This window comes from Passer domesticus, chromosome 2 (genome assembly GCF_036417665.1).
Source record: "Passer domesticus isolate bPasDom1 chromosome 2, bPasDom1.hap1, whole genome shotgun sequence".
Lineage (NCBI taxonomy): Eukaryota > Metazoa > Chordata > Aves > Passeriformes > Passeridae > Passer > Passer domesticus.
Genome location: NC_087475.1, coordinates 27100623 through 27115430, shown reverse-complemented (window position 1 = coordinate 27115430; position 14808 = coordinate 27100623). Strand labels below are relative to the sequence as shown.

Below are 14808 nucleotides of genomic sequence, written 5' to 3'. Positions count from 1 at the left end.
TTCCTTCCTTTCTTCCTTAATTACTGTCTTTCCTAGAATAAACTAGATCTTTCAAGAATAAGGTTTGTTCTTAAATGTCTCATTCTCACATAGATCTAGCAGGACATTCATCTGTATTTCCAGGTGCTAGCAACTCTTCACTTAGCTGATCTCTCTCTCAAAAGCTAATATTAAACAAATGCACTTTGGTATCTCAATTACTTTGAACTGTTTTAATTTCATCTCCTAGTCTGACACTCCACTTTCGTTTTCTTCCCGCTTATATGGCCTATCATTCCCTGAACTCTGCTATCTCTAATGTACTTGGCCACCCTTATCTCTTCCAGGCAAGCTTTGAGTGACTACGTATGTCTGGTTGCTTCTCCACACATTAAGATGTTTTTCAGTTGAACTACTAAAATTCCCTACAAGATTATTTTTTAAACCAATCACTCTTCCATGGAAATCCCCACTATTTGAAGGCTGCAATATTCCACATTAGGCTGCAACCTGCTGTTTAACCAGTGAGCTGTATCACTTTTCTTTAGCTTGCATGCTGTTGTTTTTTAGGGGTTTGGGGTTTTTTTGAAGGGGGAGATACGTTCTACTATGAATACAGACTAGTATATTGTCTTATTTTCAATAAGAAAACATGAAAGCCCAGTTACGTTAGGTGTGAACAATGACTGACATCTCAAAGGCGGAATAAACTGAAATGTTTTTAATGAGTACTGGAAGGGGTGAAGAGCAAACGTGCTCCATGAGGCAGGTCACAGAATCGAAGCCACAAACCCTAACGACAGCAGTAATGGAAATGTGTGGTGAAAGTTCCCAAAGCCGGTTTTTACAGACACTAACGAGCATCTTTTGGTAGACAGAGATAAACAATGAATGCATATGGAGAATGAACCATCTTCCCTCAAATGTCTGATGCCTTCTTGAACTCAAGAAAGGCAACGTTAGTTGACAATGGTAGTCAACACAGCCCTGCCATCTGAACAACACGTGCTGGCTTTTTTTCAATCCAATCCAAACCCAAGCTGTTTTAGTGTTCAATATGAATGCACATAATGACAACGGCCCAAGTGCTGTTATTAGCATAAGGAATTCTCAAGATTAATCACTCTGAAAAAATGGCAGCAGATCTGAAGCTGGTTTATGCTGTCTACAGGAAAACAGCCTAGGCTTGATGCACAGTATAGATAAAGTTCCACATATTCATTAATGCCAGCTATTATAAAGCATGACCCCATTTGCTTTTGTTAATAAAAACATTCTGTGCTTCCACAGTTTATCTGCTACAAATATACTTACATCTTTTGCCATGTTATCAAAGACTAAAAACCAGTCGTCTTAAAATCTTGATGGCTGCAGGACACAGGGACAATGCTATTTTCTGGAAAGCAGAAAGCAAAGACAGCACCAGCTATAAAAAATGAAAGGAGGGAAAGTTTTTACAATTGAAATTATTGAATACTACCAAGTACAATTTAGGTTTCTTTTTGAAAAAAACCCACGTTTTTGAAAAGGGAAAAGTTTCCCATCATCACCTTTTCGCCCCCTGAGCCCCACGCTCACGTGTGGGGGGCACTCCTTTCCCGACGGCGGGGGTGAGCCGTGCCCCGGCAGAGAGCCCTTCCCCCAGCCCGCGCCCGATCCCACGCGAGGCCGGTCCCTGTCCAGCTGCGCCCCTTCCAGCACCGAGCGCGGGCAGCGATCACGGCCTCCTCCTCCTCCCCACCCCCATTTCCAGCAGCAGGCACAAGTAGGCCCCAGGGGCAGCTCCCCCCGGGGCCTTCCAGCCCCGCTTTTCTCCTCCTCCTCCTCGCAGGCGGACGGGCCGCGGCCGCACCGGGCGGCACAGACCGGCGGCCGGCCCTGCGCCTCGGGCACCCCGCGCCCGCCCGCGCCCCCCGACCGGGGCCTCACCGCCCGGGCAGAGCCCTGAGCCCCGCGCCGCCTCCCCCCGGCGGCGAGGGGCCGCGCTAATCGCCTCGGCGGCGGCGGGGGCGCGGACAAGGGGGGACGCGCCCGGCGGCACCGCCGGCGGCCGCGGGGGGAAGGGGCGGCGGGCGGAGTGCGGGTCCGCGCCGTCCCCATCCCCATCGTGCCCGACCCGCCGCCGGCGGCGCCCCCCGCGCCGTCCCACGCACCCCCCGCTGCTCCCATCCTCGGGCGCGGGCTGCCCGCACCTGAGCGGCCGAAGGCAGAGAGAGCCGGCTCCATCCCCCGCCGCCGCCCCGAGACAGGGACCCGGAGCGCGGAGCGGGAGCACCCCCCGCCCGCCGCCGCCGCGCTGCTGCCGCCGCTTCTGCTGCTGCCGCTGCGGAGGCGCCCGACTGCACATGTGCGGCGGCTGCGCGGGCCTGGCGGGAGGGGGCAGGGGCGGGGGGAGGCGGCGGGACACCGACAGCGGCAGCCCGGGAACAGGGGAGGGAAGCGAGGAGGGAGGAGAGGGCACCGGCAGGGACCGCCTTCCCCCCCGCGCTCCGGGGGAGGGGGCGCAGGCACAAGAGGCGGCGGGGCAAGAGGGTCTCCCCCGGCGGGCTGTCACTTCCCAGCGCGCCTCTGCCCCCGCCGGCCGCCAGCCCGCGGGGCTCCCGGCCGGCCGCCCCCGCACGCCGCGGCCCCGCACACCTGCCCGGCGCCGCTGCCGCCGAGGGGCTGCCGGCGGGAACGGGGGCGATGCGGGTCAACGAGTGGGGACGAGCGAGCGCAGCGATCTGCCCCCACCCTCCCACGGACCCTGCGCGCGCGACCCCGCCGCTCTTCCCCGTCGCTTCTTTTTTTTTCCTTTTTTTAAAAAATAAAATTAAAAAAAAAAAAAATTGAAACTTACACTTTTGTGCGTCCCCCTGACGCTGCGCGCTGACGTCACGGGCGCGGCGCGCCTCGCACGGGCACACGCGGAGCGGCCAAGCCAACCCGCCCGCCCGCCGCTCCAAGGCGCGGAGGGAGCCGGCGATGGAGCATGCGCGGGATTTTCGCGCCTTCTTCCGACTCCCCGCCCGCCCCGCGGTGCCGCGCGGTGCCCGCGGGCGCGGCCGCGCTGCCGGCGCGGAGCGGGAGCCGGCGGGGCTGGGCCGTGCGGTTTCGTTGCCACAACATCCTGCTGCCAGCGCTTCCTCATCGCGTTTTGTCCGGCCGTTACTCGAGCGAAGTTTCGCTTGCAGCGAGCGTTGCTAAAATTAGGGATTCTGTGGTAATCCAAGCGAAAGTTTTCCTTCGGGCGGCTGCAGACCTTAACCTTGCGCCCAAAACTAAAACACCTCGGGGCGCTGCAGCCCCTGCGTGCAGTGACGACCGCGGGAAAGGAGCATGTTAGCGAGGGTTATGTGATGCAATTACATCATTGTCCTGTAAATTTCGGGGGGAAAAGCAACCCCAAAACCTGCAGCGTTGCTGGGAGGCTGCAAAGGCAGAGCCGCTGTAGGGGAAATTGCAGGGCAGCGAGGAGAGCTCCAGAGTCGTGTTGCTCCCGGGGAGGATGCGAGGCTGTTCGATGGGGAGGAAGCTGCAGACGGTTCTGCACGGTACAAGGTTGCTCATAACGCAACGAAGAGGCGAGCAGGAAGCAAAAGGCTCGTTCTTTCGCTAAATTCATGCTGCTTCCTGGGAAAGAAGACTAGCTGGGAGTAGAACGCACGACCACAGAGCCGCTACGTTGCAGCAGCAGGCAAATCCAGCAGAGAGCATGCTGGAGGAGATGCATTTCACGACGAGATTCGCATTCACTTTTACACCTCTGTGTTGTTTGTCTTTTTGGTTTTTTTAAGACGTTGAATTTTTGTGCTTTACAATAGTAATGAAACACTACGTCAATTTCCCTGATAAATAGCAATCTTCGGAGGTTTTTATTAACAATGCCTCCCCCCTCTGCCCCCCCCCCCCCGTGCTGCTCTGGGGTTATTACCCCAGTTCTTCATTCCTCTTCATTAAGCTTGGCGGCAGTGGCATCGAAGAAAGAAGATGATAATGAAATTGTATTTGTAACATTATAACTTTTTAGAAAGCAGCAAAAACTTTCACACACAAACCCCATAAGCCAGCTGCAGAAAAAAAAAATTGCTTCCTGAAAGACATCTCCAGTCGACAGTGCCGCTCTCCACCCTCCAGGTCATTTATACTGTGCCTAGGGGTTCAAACCGTCTGTGTATCCCACGTCCCTACCCACCCACCTCCCGCTCTTTTGTTTCACATTAATTCTTTCAGGAAAAACACTTGCGAGTCAACAGAACAAGCACAAACAAGGAGTGTCCTAGTTTGCTAGCATTTATTTTGATACATACTAACTGCCCAAACACGCCCAACTTTTGGGTAGTGGGGTTTTTTTTTCCTTTAGCCGAGGGTTGTTCGCAATTAATTTGAAGTGTTTGTACCAGTGAAAAAAACTTTCAACACTTCTCTAATCTCTGAGCACACCTTTTGCAGGTATTTTGGAGCTTTAGGATTTCGTTTGTGATAGTAGTGGTGGAAGGCTATTCCACTTCACAGTTTTCTGGGGAGTGTATCTCCCTTTTAAGGGTGCACGAAAAGCAGAACAGATCATAAATTTAAACAGCATCAGTGAGGCAGGACTGCATGACAGACACGAGGAAATTGTCTCAAGAGGTCATAGGCAGAAAGCTTCAACAGATGCCAGAGGAAAAGCAGACGAACGGGAGCCATGCAATCCGAACACTGTGATCCGTGCAAACTCATGACTTAAAGACCTAGTGCCACCTGACCACCTTGTCAGCATCTGGCCTCGTCGGGAGGTACCATCTTCCAATTCTCAATTTTCTACTCTATTTTAGGAAATAAAAAATACAGCTTGGTACCATAACTGAAAATTTTACTACTCTGATCTAGGTTTTTCCCACAAGGCAGGATCAGTTATCCCTAAGTCACTCTTGTCACAACGTTGTCCAGTTTGTTGTCTCCGGCCAGCAGAAGGTTTTCCTAGTCCCGCTGTGTTTAAATGTCAGTAAGTCCAACCCGGCAGAGGTAATTACTCAGCAGAGGCGGTGAGAGAAGCCGAGGAGCAAATCTCCTGGGCTACTGAGTGAAGTTGGTAGAGACATGCCTTTCCCTTCTGCCTTTAGGGGCTGAGTGGGCTACACTCCTCCCAGCTCTAAAGACTGCTCTTCCTTCTCCCTGCAGTAGTTGTGTTGGCTCCCTCATTGTCAAGCCATCAACACGGGATGTCTGATACTTTGCTGCTCCTTACAAGCTATTGCATTGCCCACAAAACAGCAACGCTGTTATGTGGCTTGCCTCTTGTCATTCAGGGATCCCGTTTCCTCCACCTTTGGCATTGCCCACATGCTGGAACACTGCCAGGACTGGTTACTGAGCAGAACTATGGATTCCTTCCCTAGACAAACCCCAGGAGTGCTTTTGTGGTTAGATTGTTCCTGGGTTTGTTCCAACAGGCAAGACCACACTAGATTTCTCACCCTCCCCATCAAGCATCATCGTACAGCAATATTCTGTCATACAAGGCGCCCCCACATCTTTCTGCCTGCAAAGCTGAGGATGTCCAGTCATAAAACAGTGAAGTACAAGGCTTTGTGTGAATGCTTTTCCTCATATTTGAGAATGACAAGAAGTATTAATTCTTAGAGCTTTTAAAAGGCTATGTAGTGCCATGGACTTAGTTCGCCATCACCACATTCTTGAGCCATCCTAGACCTACATCAGTGACAATTTCAGGAAACCACCTCACAGCTCCCACAAATACCTTCCTACTGACAAACTGAAGCCACCTGCTCTGTATGGGATAAGCCAGAAGTAGGGTGGTTGTGGGTCCATACATACCAGTCTGACCCCAGGGCCAGGGAAATACCTCACAAAGCACAGCCCACACTACCAGCTTTTAAACTACTTTGGTTCCTTTATCTTCACAGAATTATCAAGGATAGCAACTAGGAGGTAACACACAAGAAGTCAAATTTTCAGAAAGTCATGCCAAATAAGCACAGTTAAATCCACCTACAAAATAAATGCAACACCCCCCCTGCAAAAAAAAAAACCCAAAAAACAGAATCTCAACCCCAGAACAGGTTAGCTGAGTGAGTTTTAAGTCAAGCATAGAGGAGACCTCCCTTTTCACTCCCTTAAATTCAGTTTGACCATAGGAATATCCTCTCATCACTTAATGAGGCTTCTGCTTTGTATCAGCTTTCCTGTATTAAAATGGTACTGATCATTAGTTAATGAATGAGATAGAACCATTGTCCAACAAGGTGGAACAAGAATTTCCAGAAAAAGACCTTTGTTTTTCAAGAAACCTTCAACAAATCACTAGATTTTCCTTTCAGGGCTTATGGAACTCTGCTTTAATTTTATGTGCTTGACACAGAAAGAGAATATTCCACAGTAAGAGCATAAGGTTTCTGAAAAGCTGCAATTATATCTAAGTGGGCTGGTTATGCAATATTCTCCCCATTTTTCACACAGGAATGAGTGATCATTCACGAATAAGGTCTGTTGTTTCTGTCCTAAGATCATATCATGAGACTAGCCCATTTGAACATGGAATTATGCATGGAGCCATTATTCTCATTTCAGGAAACATTTAGAGTATCTCAATATACCTCTAGATTTCTATGAGGCAATCTCAAATGTCTGATTGCAAACAAACTTACCATATGTCTGTTAAGATTACTAATTTGCACTTACATCTAATATTGAACCAGGCAATCCAAATCTGTGTCAACAAAGAAGCACAGAACACTGGTACTCACACAAGCCTATTTCTCTCCTCCCAGGTCTCCTAAAGCCCAGCCAAGTTGTCCTGGTTTTGGCCAGGACAGAGCTTTTTTCCCAGTAGGCATGAGGAAGTGGAACCTGGAGTGGCCTGGGCATATATACCTTGTGATTCTTTACTATCCTACCTCGTTGCCAGAGGCAGGGAAAAGGGGCTCCCTCTCTTACTTTCAGGAAGAAATGTAGTCCTTTTGTCTGTGTTGTTGTCTGGGGGTCCTCTTTGCACAATTTTGTTATTAATATTGTTGCTCTGTTTGTTTTCTTATCTCATTGCTGTTTCCAGTAAATGGTGCTTATCTCAACTCACAATCTTTGCCTTTTGCGCTTCCAGCTGCGGGGAGAGGGGAAACAGCTGATGGTGTGGTGTTGGTGAGAGCACTAAATTGGGGAATACCATTCCTAAACCATGACAAAGTTTATTTGGGAGAGGACTGAGAGAGATGAGGCAACCAGTAAGGTATCTAGATGCTTGCTTTCCTTTTTTGAACATGGAACCAAATGAGATTTTCACCCAAATCTTTTAAAAGACATTCAGGAAAATATTTTCTTTCTTTTAAGAGACACATGCCATCAGTATTTCCTAGTCTCTTTCCTGACTTTTAAAGAGTTTTCTAGAGAACTACAACTACCCACAGCAATTTATTTAGATAAAAGTTTTACTCATCACAGGTGCAATATGTCATATAACTGCTTCAAGGGCTAACTAAGTGACATAATGGAAACCATACAGAGGTCTCTACCATGACCTGTCATACATTTTTTCCCCCTGAAACAGGTGGCAAACTACATGTGAAATAAGCATCTTTCAAAGCCAAAATGAAGCATTTAGGAGAGATGCTTGTATTTCATGCAGAAACAATGAGCTAGGTGAGTGGACAGAGTTGACAGGACAGTTAAGAAACAAATTATTTCAGTGAGGTACTTGGAAAAGAGTAAAAGGTCTGAGCTAGGAGACTGTTAAATGGAACCATAAAACCTGAACTGCTCCTCTATTTTGAATAAAAATACTGAAATATAGCAAAAAATAAGTTTTGAGTTTCTTTTCTGTTATAGAATCATTTTATTAAAAAAAATATTCATTGGGCAGCTTTTTGTTCTTCTTTTGTGTGTTTTGTGACAACTTTTGAAACCATTTGAAGGGAGGTGGATTTGCCATACATTCCTCCAATCTTTATGAAGATTAGTGCCTAGAGGAAAGCCCCAAATCCAGTGAGCAAGAGCTCAATTATGATGATCTCTACCCTGTCCCACCAGTACATACACACTCCAGACTAATCCAAGTTTCATTTGGACAAGCCCAGCAGATGTCAGAGAAAACACAGAAGAAACTGAGGCTGCTACGGGAGAAAGAGGTACAGACCACAAAGATCCATCCAAAGCTTTGTGTTGCTACTTGGAGGACAATTTTCATTTTAATTGGCAATTTAAACCTCATAACATGCATTTTTCTAACCATTTTGTGGGTATCAATGTTATTTCAGATGACACTGCAATAGTGACCTGAAGTGTTGATGTATCTTAAATAGTATTGGTTTTAGCAGATGAACCTCAAGATGATTCTTAAATGCTTTGTCACAGAGTACACTACAGCCTATGAGTAAGCTTTCTCTATGACACTTAAATAATGGGCTTTTACAAGACCTATCTCACTACATACAACATTTTAAAGAAAAATCACATTTAAGATCACATTCAAAACACTGTTTTCTAAAATATAATGGTATTTTAAAAAGACTAACAATTTATTCAATGTAAATGTAACTTAAAAGGTCATGGGGTTGCAAACACACACCTAGTCTGCCGTTTCCAGCCTTCTGCAAGTTAATTTACTTAAAATAATTTCAAATCTAGAATAGTGTCAACTAAGATCCATCCTCCAAGGTTACAGAAGTACTATTTTTCACATCTAATTGAAATTATACTTCCCAGTTTTACTACATTTATTTTTGATTTAAAAGAAAACACCCCTGTAAACCATTACTGTAGCAGCAGTTAGCAACAAGAACAGGTAACAACCGTCAGTCTGCAAACATAAATTATGCCCTTTCTTACCGTCAGTTTTTAGTCAAATAGGTAAATAAATACAAGAGCTAACACAAAATATACCACTATAAGAAAATACATTATATGCTGCAATTTGGAATGAAATATCATGCAGTACTGGCTGCATGAATTGGAATATGTAATTAACTGCTTGGAACTGATGCTAAACAGTTAAACCTTTTCTTTGTACAGAGGATCACTTTTATTCACCATTAGAAATTTGGTTTGTAGTTAATTTTATACTGCTATATTAAAATCATAAATGTGAAAATGACTCAAGTCATTTAGTGAAAGAAGATACCATAGGCACCATAATATATTTTTTTTCCTTTTTAAACAAAATCTGGTGATGAACCAGCATTAACAGGATGAAAATTAAAAGGCACATTCAGGCAAAAAATAATAAACATAGTTTGCATGACACTATATTAAAAATAATTTATGCTCTGAATAACAGATTGGATCAGAAACAAATGTTCTAGTAGATTCCAATCAGTCAAAGTAAATTTTGTAAAAGGTGTGCAATTCATATGACACAATTATTTTTTGTATTGAATTTTGTTTTAAGGTCAGTATAAGGCTTATAACCAAGTGCTTATTAAGAGGATTGACTACTCAACAGGTCTTGTTTTCTGAGTGCATAGAAAATACAATGAGCAATGAAGACGTTTTCCTTGCAAGAGGACATATCCTTCAATTTGTGCAAATCTTGATCAAGTACTGGAGCGTCTTTCAGGTCTCGGAACACATTTCATAATTGCAGCTCTCCACAGGGCAGGGGCAAGTAAAAGGCTTAGAGTAGTCACACTCAGAATAAGAAGATAAACCTGCAAAAGGCAAATAAAAGCCATTACTTCTCTTGGTTACATGGTAGTACAAAGAAGTATCTACAAGTTTGAGGAGATTAGGCTCTTCTAGACCATGTTTTCAAGAGACTTCACTTGTCTTGCTAAGCAACTTTGCATATTGCTACAGAAGCAAACAAGTTCATGCTCAAATAATCTAATTTTACCTGGTGTGAAGATACAATTGCAAAAACATCATTATGAGCTTATAGAAAAACAATTGTATTTATGTGAAGTCATCAATTTTGAAAATTCAGTATTTGTAAAAAGTCAAAGACTAATTACCACTTTATTTAAAAACCAAAACTTAAAATCCCCAAACAAACAATCTAAACCAAAAAGACCCCCAATCAATCAAGCAAATAAAAAACCCCCACCATCACCACTCTAAACTATTCTGATTTAATGATTTAATGGCAAAGTCCACTGTTAGTTCACTTATCAACAGAAAAAAACAAGCATAAATCCCTTTAAGTCATACTGTACATCTTCTGGAAAAAAAAAAATCCTAACTACACAGTTTGAATAAGTCCTACAAAACAGTGTCAGGATGTAGTTTTGAGGTCTCAAGCAAAAGAATGAATTTAGGAAATTTCAGAGGTATACAAACCTATACATTAGATAATCATGTGAGAGCAGAAAAAAATGAAAGCCTAAAAGCCTCCAAGCTCAGTGGGTGGGCCCCTAAACTGGTCCTGTGATCACATATAGATATCTTGAAACTCTATGCAAACATGCAATATTCGTAACTCTTAATTATATGAAGGAGTGAACATGAAAGTGAATCACCTTTACCTACAAGTGCACAGTATTGTGTAAGTTTTTCACATGTGCTTTATTTGGAATTGGTTCCAACACTATGCAGTCCACTTGCTCAACGAAAATGAAAACCTCAGAGAACCAGGAGAGCATTTTTTTGTAGCAGAAGCACAGACGATAAAGCAGTTAGTACTAAAAAGTGAGGTCAGTTCCTGTATCTCTATAGCCATAATTTACCTAATTTAATAAATCAGACTTTATCTTAAAAAAAAAAAAAGTAACATTGTCACAGGTTCAGTATAAAACTAAGTTTAAGCCGTCTTCCCCGGGAGACTTTTTCATGACTACTGAAAACATTGGTTATTTCTCCTGTGGAGGATTTAAAATGAACAAGCTTTACAGGTTAAAGTGATTGCAAGTGTATTTGCTTGTTTAAATATTAAGGCAATTTTCACAATATCTGCTCTCCAGTTCTTATTTACTGGTTTTTCCTTCTTCAAATCCTATATTCCCTCTGTATTGTACACTCCTATACCTCTTTCAATACCTGCATCAAGATTTTAAAAGCAAAGACTTCTCAGTCTTTATGACTTATCTGCAACTCACTGTTCACATAATTAAGTTGTAAGTGAAAGAAGTTAAGGTAAAGCATTTATAATTAAGTTATTTAAAATACTAAGGTAAAATATGAAACAAGTGTGAACCAGGACTAAGAACCCTGTCAGGGATATACAAGTATCCATTTCTATGGGTTGATTTTACCTTTTTAACAGTTGAGAGGTGCCACAAAATTGGAGTGTACTGGTATTTCAAATACTGGGATTTTGTATTACAGTTTAAGTTATTCAGGTGCAAAAACTAAAATTAATAACCACAGAACAGCTTACCTCCCGAGATATGATCCCTGCTCTGCGTGCTCTGCTTCCCAGAACAAAAGAAAATTCACTGACTTGTGCCAGTCCAGCTGAGACAATCCACTTGATATATTGGCTGGTCTTTGGAAGAATCAAAGAAAGGACAAGCACTGCCAAGACAAACTTTAAAAACAGGTTTTTTTGAGTTATTTGGGGTTTGTTTTGTTTGTTTGTTTAGATAATGAAGTGCAATAAATAAAATAGTACTATCTCTGCAAGATACATTGCATCAAATAGAGAAATTTTGAACATGACATAAAATAATGGACTTCCAAGTGGGTCTTCTGTATTAATGTCAAAAGTGACAAATGTACATTGCACAGTAAAAAACAGCATCTTCTTTACTATAATAAAACACTTGATAACTGTCACAAATCCCAAGCTGGAGAAATAGATGCTCTGCCATGTGCAATTTACTTTTAACATTAAATAATTTTCTTTTTAAATACTTGAAGAGTATTGTATCAAACTGTACTCTAATGAGTAAGATTCCTCCAAATACATATTTACAGTAATATTCTCTGTTATATCAAATGTTCAGTTCTTGCATAAATTGTCTTTAGGGCATGCAGCACAAAGATTACTTAGATTAATGAAGATTAAAATATTTTTAAAAGTGTAAAAATAAATACCTTCATTATGACGACAGACAATGTAAGGAATAGCAAGACTGTGAGTTCATATATTACAAAAGTGGGAAAAACATGAAGTCCTAGAAGGAAAGAAAACAATATTTGCACAGTTTGAGTCCAATACCTTACTATGGTAACTTTCTGGATTAATAATAGATTTAACTGCAAGACTGTATTCTCAAAACAAATCAAACAAAAAGCCTTAACTCACCTACAAACCACTTGATCGCTAAAGCCCTAAATATCTACTTGATCACAAAAGCATTTCCTGTGATATCCAGCCCTTTTTTCCTTTGGGGAGGTTTAGCACAGGCAATATTTCCAACTGAATTAAGTTGCATATGACTGATGCACAAGCAGTTTAATTTCTAAAGCTTTCTGTCTTCCACACCAGTCAACAATACAAAATCTGAACTGAAACAAACATCTAATGAAAGCTATAAAAATCCTGCAAGAAAATAATTCCATTGTTATGCACAGTCATTCTAATATTTTGCTGGTGATTTAACTTTTTTTATGGTATGGTAATGGACTGTCACAGTGGGAGGAACATGATACTCAGGATGTGCATAAACTATAGCTACAACAGAAATCCAAAGTCTTTTCATTCTATGACTTTCATTTCCAAATCCTGAAAGTCACCTGAACTTAAAAAGTCACTTAGACTGGAATCAGGTAAGGCCATAAACTATTGAGCACAATTAACAATTAAGGAATTATAGAAAAACCCATTGCTAAGATGTTGATGGGGTTTCTTTTGTTGGAAGTAGATTGTCTTTGGGTTTTTTGAAGTATTTGGTAATTTTAACTTGGTAATTGTATAAAGAAAGGTAAAAAGAACCACAAAGAACTCAGAAACATTAGACTAAGTCCTGCAAATATTAAACATAAGAAAAAGAACTATTTGATGGAAAAGTCCTAGAGTCACCGAGGAATAATCTTACAACTCATTCCATTTTTATCTCCTGAAGTATGCAGAACTTCTACAGGCAAACATAACTGCCTATCTTTGGAAGCTCATTCCTTTTTCATAAAAGCTTCTAAAAAGTGAAATCAAAATAATGGTGGTGTTCCCAACAAATTCATAATAGCTGGCATTTCTCCAACCCAGTTATTTCTGATGAAGGACAAGAATTTAGCTTTCTAAAGCATAATGCATGTAAATCGCTGCTGTAAATAACGTATTTTAATGCGGGACAAGGATCCATTAATTTTCCCTCCCTGTAGTGCTGCAGATCCAGATGAGCTGTAGAGAACCAAGAGCAGTCATCTCTTCCAGACTTACAGGGTTCACAGGGTTTTGTCTGTATGCACATTCAATTGCCAATGGAAACCTTCTTCAATTACATCAGAGATCTTTATACAAGTGCCACCCAGTCAGCACGCACACACCCTGTTTTATTTCTTAATTTCCTTCCAACTACTGAAGTGCAAATGCAAAAGACTATCAAAGTAAGAGGAGAATAAGAGGTGAAAACCACACCAAAAAAAAAGAAATCCACATTTATGCAACAGATGCATGTGGAAGTAGCAAGTAGCTTCACTGCAATATCACATGCACAGTGCTCCTTCACCTTTAGGCCGACCTCAGAAAATACATGAAAAGCAATTAGAGAAATACAGCCTGTAGCAATGGCATGCTTGATAAGAGGGACAATTCTGCCAGATCTAGAACTGAAGGTTTCCAAGAGAGGCTATAAATAAAGCCTAGCGCTCTCATCACTAATAGGTGTTCAGTTCTGGAGCACACAGGCAGTCTGAAGTCCATTTGAACAGCTGCCCAGTGTGGAGATTATTGCCATATTCCAAAGAGCTAAAGCACAAATGACAGCAGATTTGTATACCAATTCTTTGAAGAACAGTGTCTGCAAGGTGAAAACAAGCCTAAATTTGTCACATACGCTGTTCTGAGCAGACAAATCAATATGCCAGAAATCAGACATTTTTTGAAGGAAATAAATCCCATCATAAGGTATTTTTATGGTCAGTACAGACCTTTGCCCCATTCCTAGATGAAAAGCCAGGATAAGGCCAGAAGTGCTATCAGACTCCTATACAAGCACATGGCGCCTTCCTGACAACACAAACACCATCAGAAAGATTAATTTCAGAGGCAGAAGCTGCATGAATATGCCCGATTATTGCAATGGTTTTGATCAGATTTTGTCTAAGCTCAGCAGTAATTCTGAAATCGTTCTCTAACATGGAATAAACACTTCAAATAACTCAAAAACTTCAGCAGTGTCATCAGCAGATGTCAGATTGGCCAGCAGTCAACAGCTAGGATAACACTTAGGTACACTTTTACAGAATGGGCCACAAGCTACCAGACCTTCAGCTCCAAGCAGTGTTTGCAAAGAGCTGGAACAGAGGCCTTGGGGTGCATCACTGTCAAGCCAAAAAGCACAGTTCACTCACAGAAGTTGGTATGCATTCTGTGGACAATTACAGGCAAGACTTTGCACAATCTTTTAAAAAGTACTTTTTTCTTAACAAATAAACTTCCTCTTTCCTCAATTGGGCAGATTCTACCAATTGATGGATAGCCTCTAAAAAGCATGTGAAGATCCTGACCACATCCTGATTAGATCCAACATCAAAAAAGCAATATTGGAGATCCTTGATGGCATGCAAGAGTACAAAAATCCCAAGTCTGAGGGTCAAACTGGAGCCCGTAGGATTAATTCTGACACATCCTCAAGACAGGACATCACTCAGGAAAATCACGTTAGCCATGCATTGAGATGCTCTGTCTACTAAGAGTCCTAAGATCATAGCTGCAAATGCAATAAATACTACAGCCCTGGCTAGATCACTAAGCAGCAGAGGGGAAACCAATCTTCTTAATCTTTCTCCAAAGGGGAAAGTTCTTTTGACTCTATTGTC

The 14808-nt window shown here is 42.7% G+C and overlaps 2 protein-coding genes across 7 annotated transcripts in view; both read right to left on the bottom strand.

The window, feature by feature from the left end:
* TFDP1 (transcription factor Dp-1) overlaps positions 1-2913 on the bottom strand; it is a 37875-nt gene extending 34962 nt beyond the window's left edge. The window contains exons 1-2 of one of the 5 annotated variants that reach the window (XM_064407882.1): positions 2819-2913; positions 1294-1375 (exon numbers count right to left, since the gene is read on the bottom strand). In XM_064407882.1, coding sequence (XP_064263952.1) covers positions 1294-1305 — 12 coding nt within the window. In that variant the 5' untranslated portion in view covers positions 1306-1375; positions 2819-2913. Of the gene's footprint in view, positions 1-1293; positions 1406-2171; positions 2358-2818 lie in introns of those variants that run through there. The other 4 variants (XM_064407880.1, XM_064407883.1, XM_064407879.1 and 1 more) reach the window with 4 other exon arrangements.
* A 4454-nt stretch (positions 2914-7367) lies between these two features.
* TMCO3 (transmembrane and coiled-coil domains 3) overlaps positions 7368-14808 on the bottom strand; it is a 33785-nt gene continuing 26344 nt past the window's right edge. Inside the window, exons 11-13 of one of the 2 annotated variants that reach the window (XM_064407868.1) lie at positions 11923-12002; positions 11264-11413; positions 7368-9599 (exon numbers count right to left, since the gene is read on the bottom strand). In XM_064407868.1, coding sequence (XP_064263938.1) covers positions 9486-9599; positions 11264-11413; positions 11923-12002 — 344 coding nt within the window. In that variant the 3' untranslated portion in view covers positions 7368-9485. Of the gene's footprint in view, positions 9600-11263; positions 11414-11922; positions 12003-14808 lie in introns of those variants that run through there. The other variant, XR_010355658.1, reaches the window with a different exon arrangement.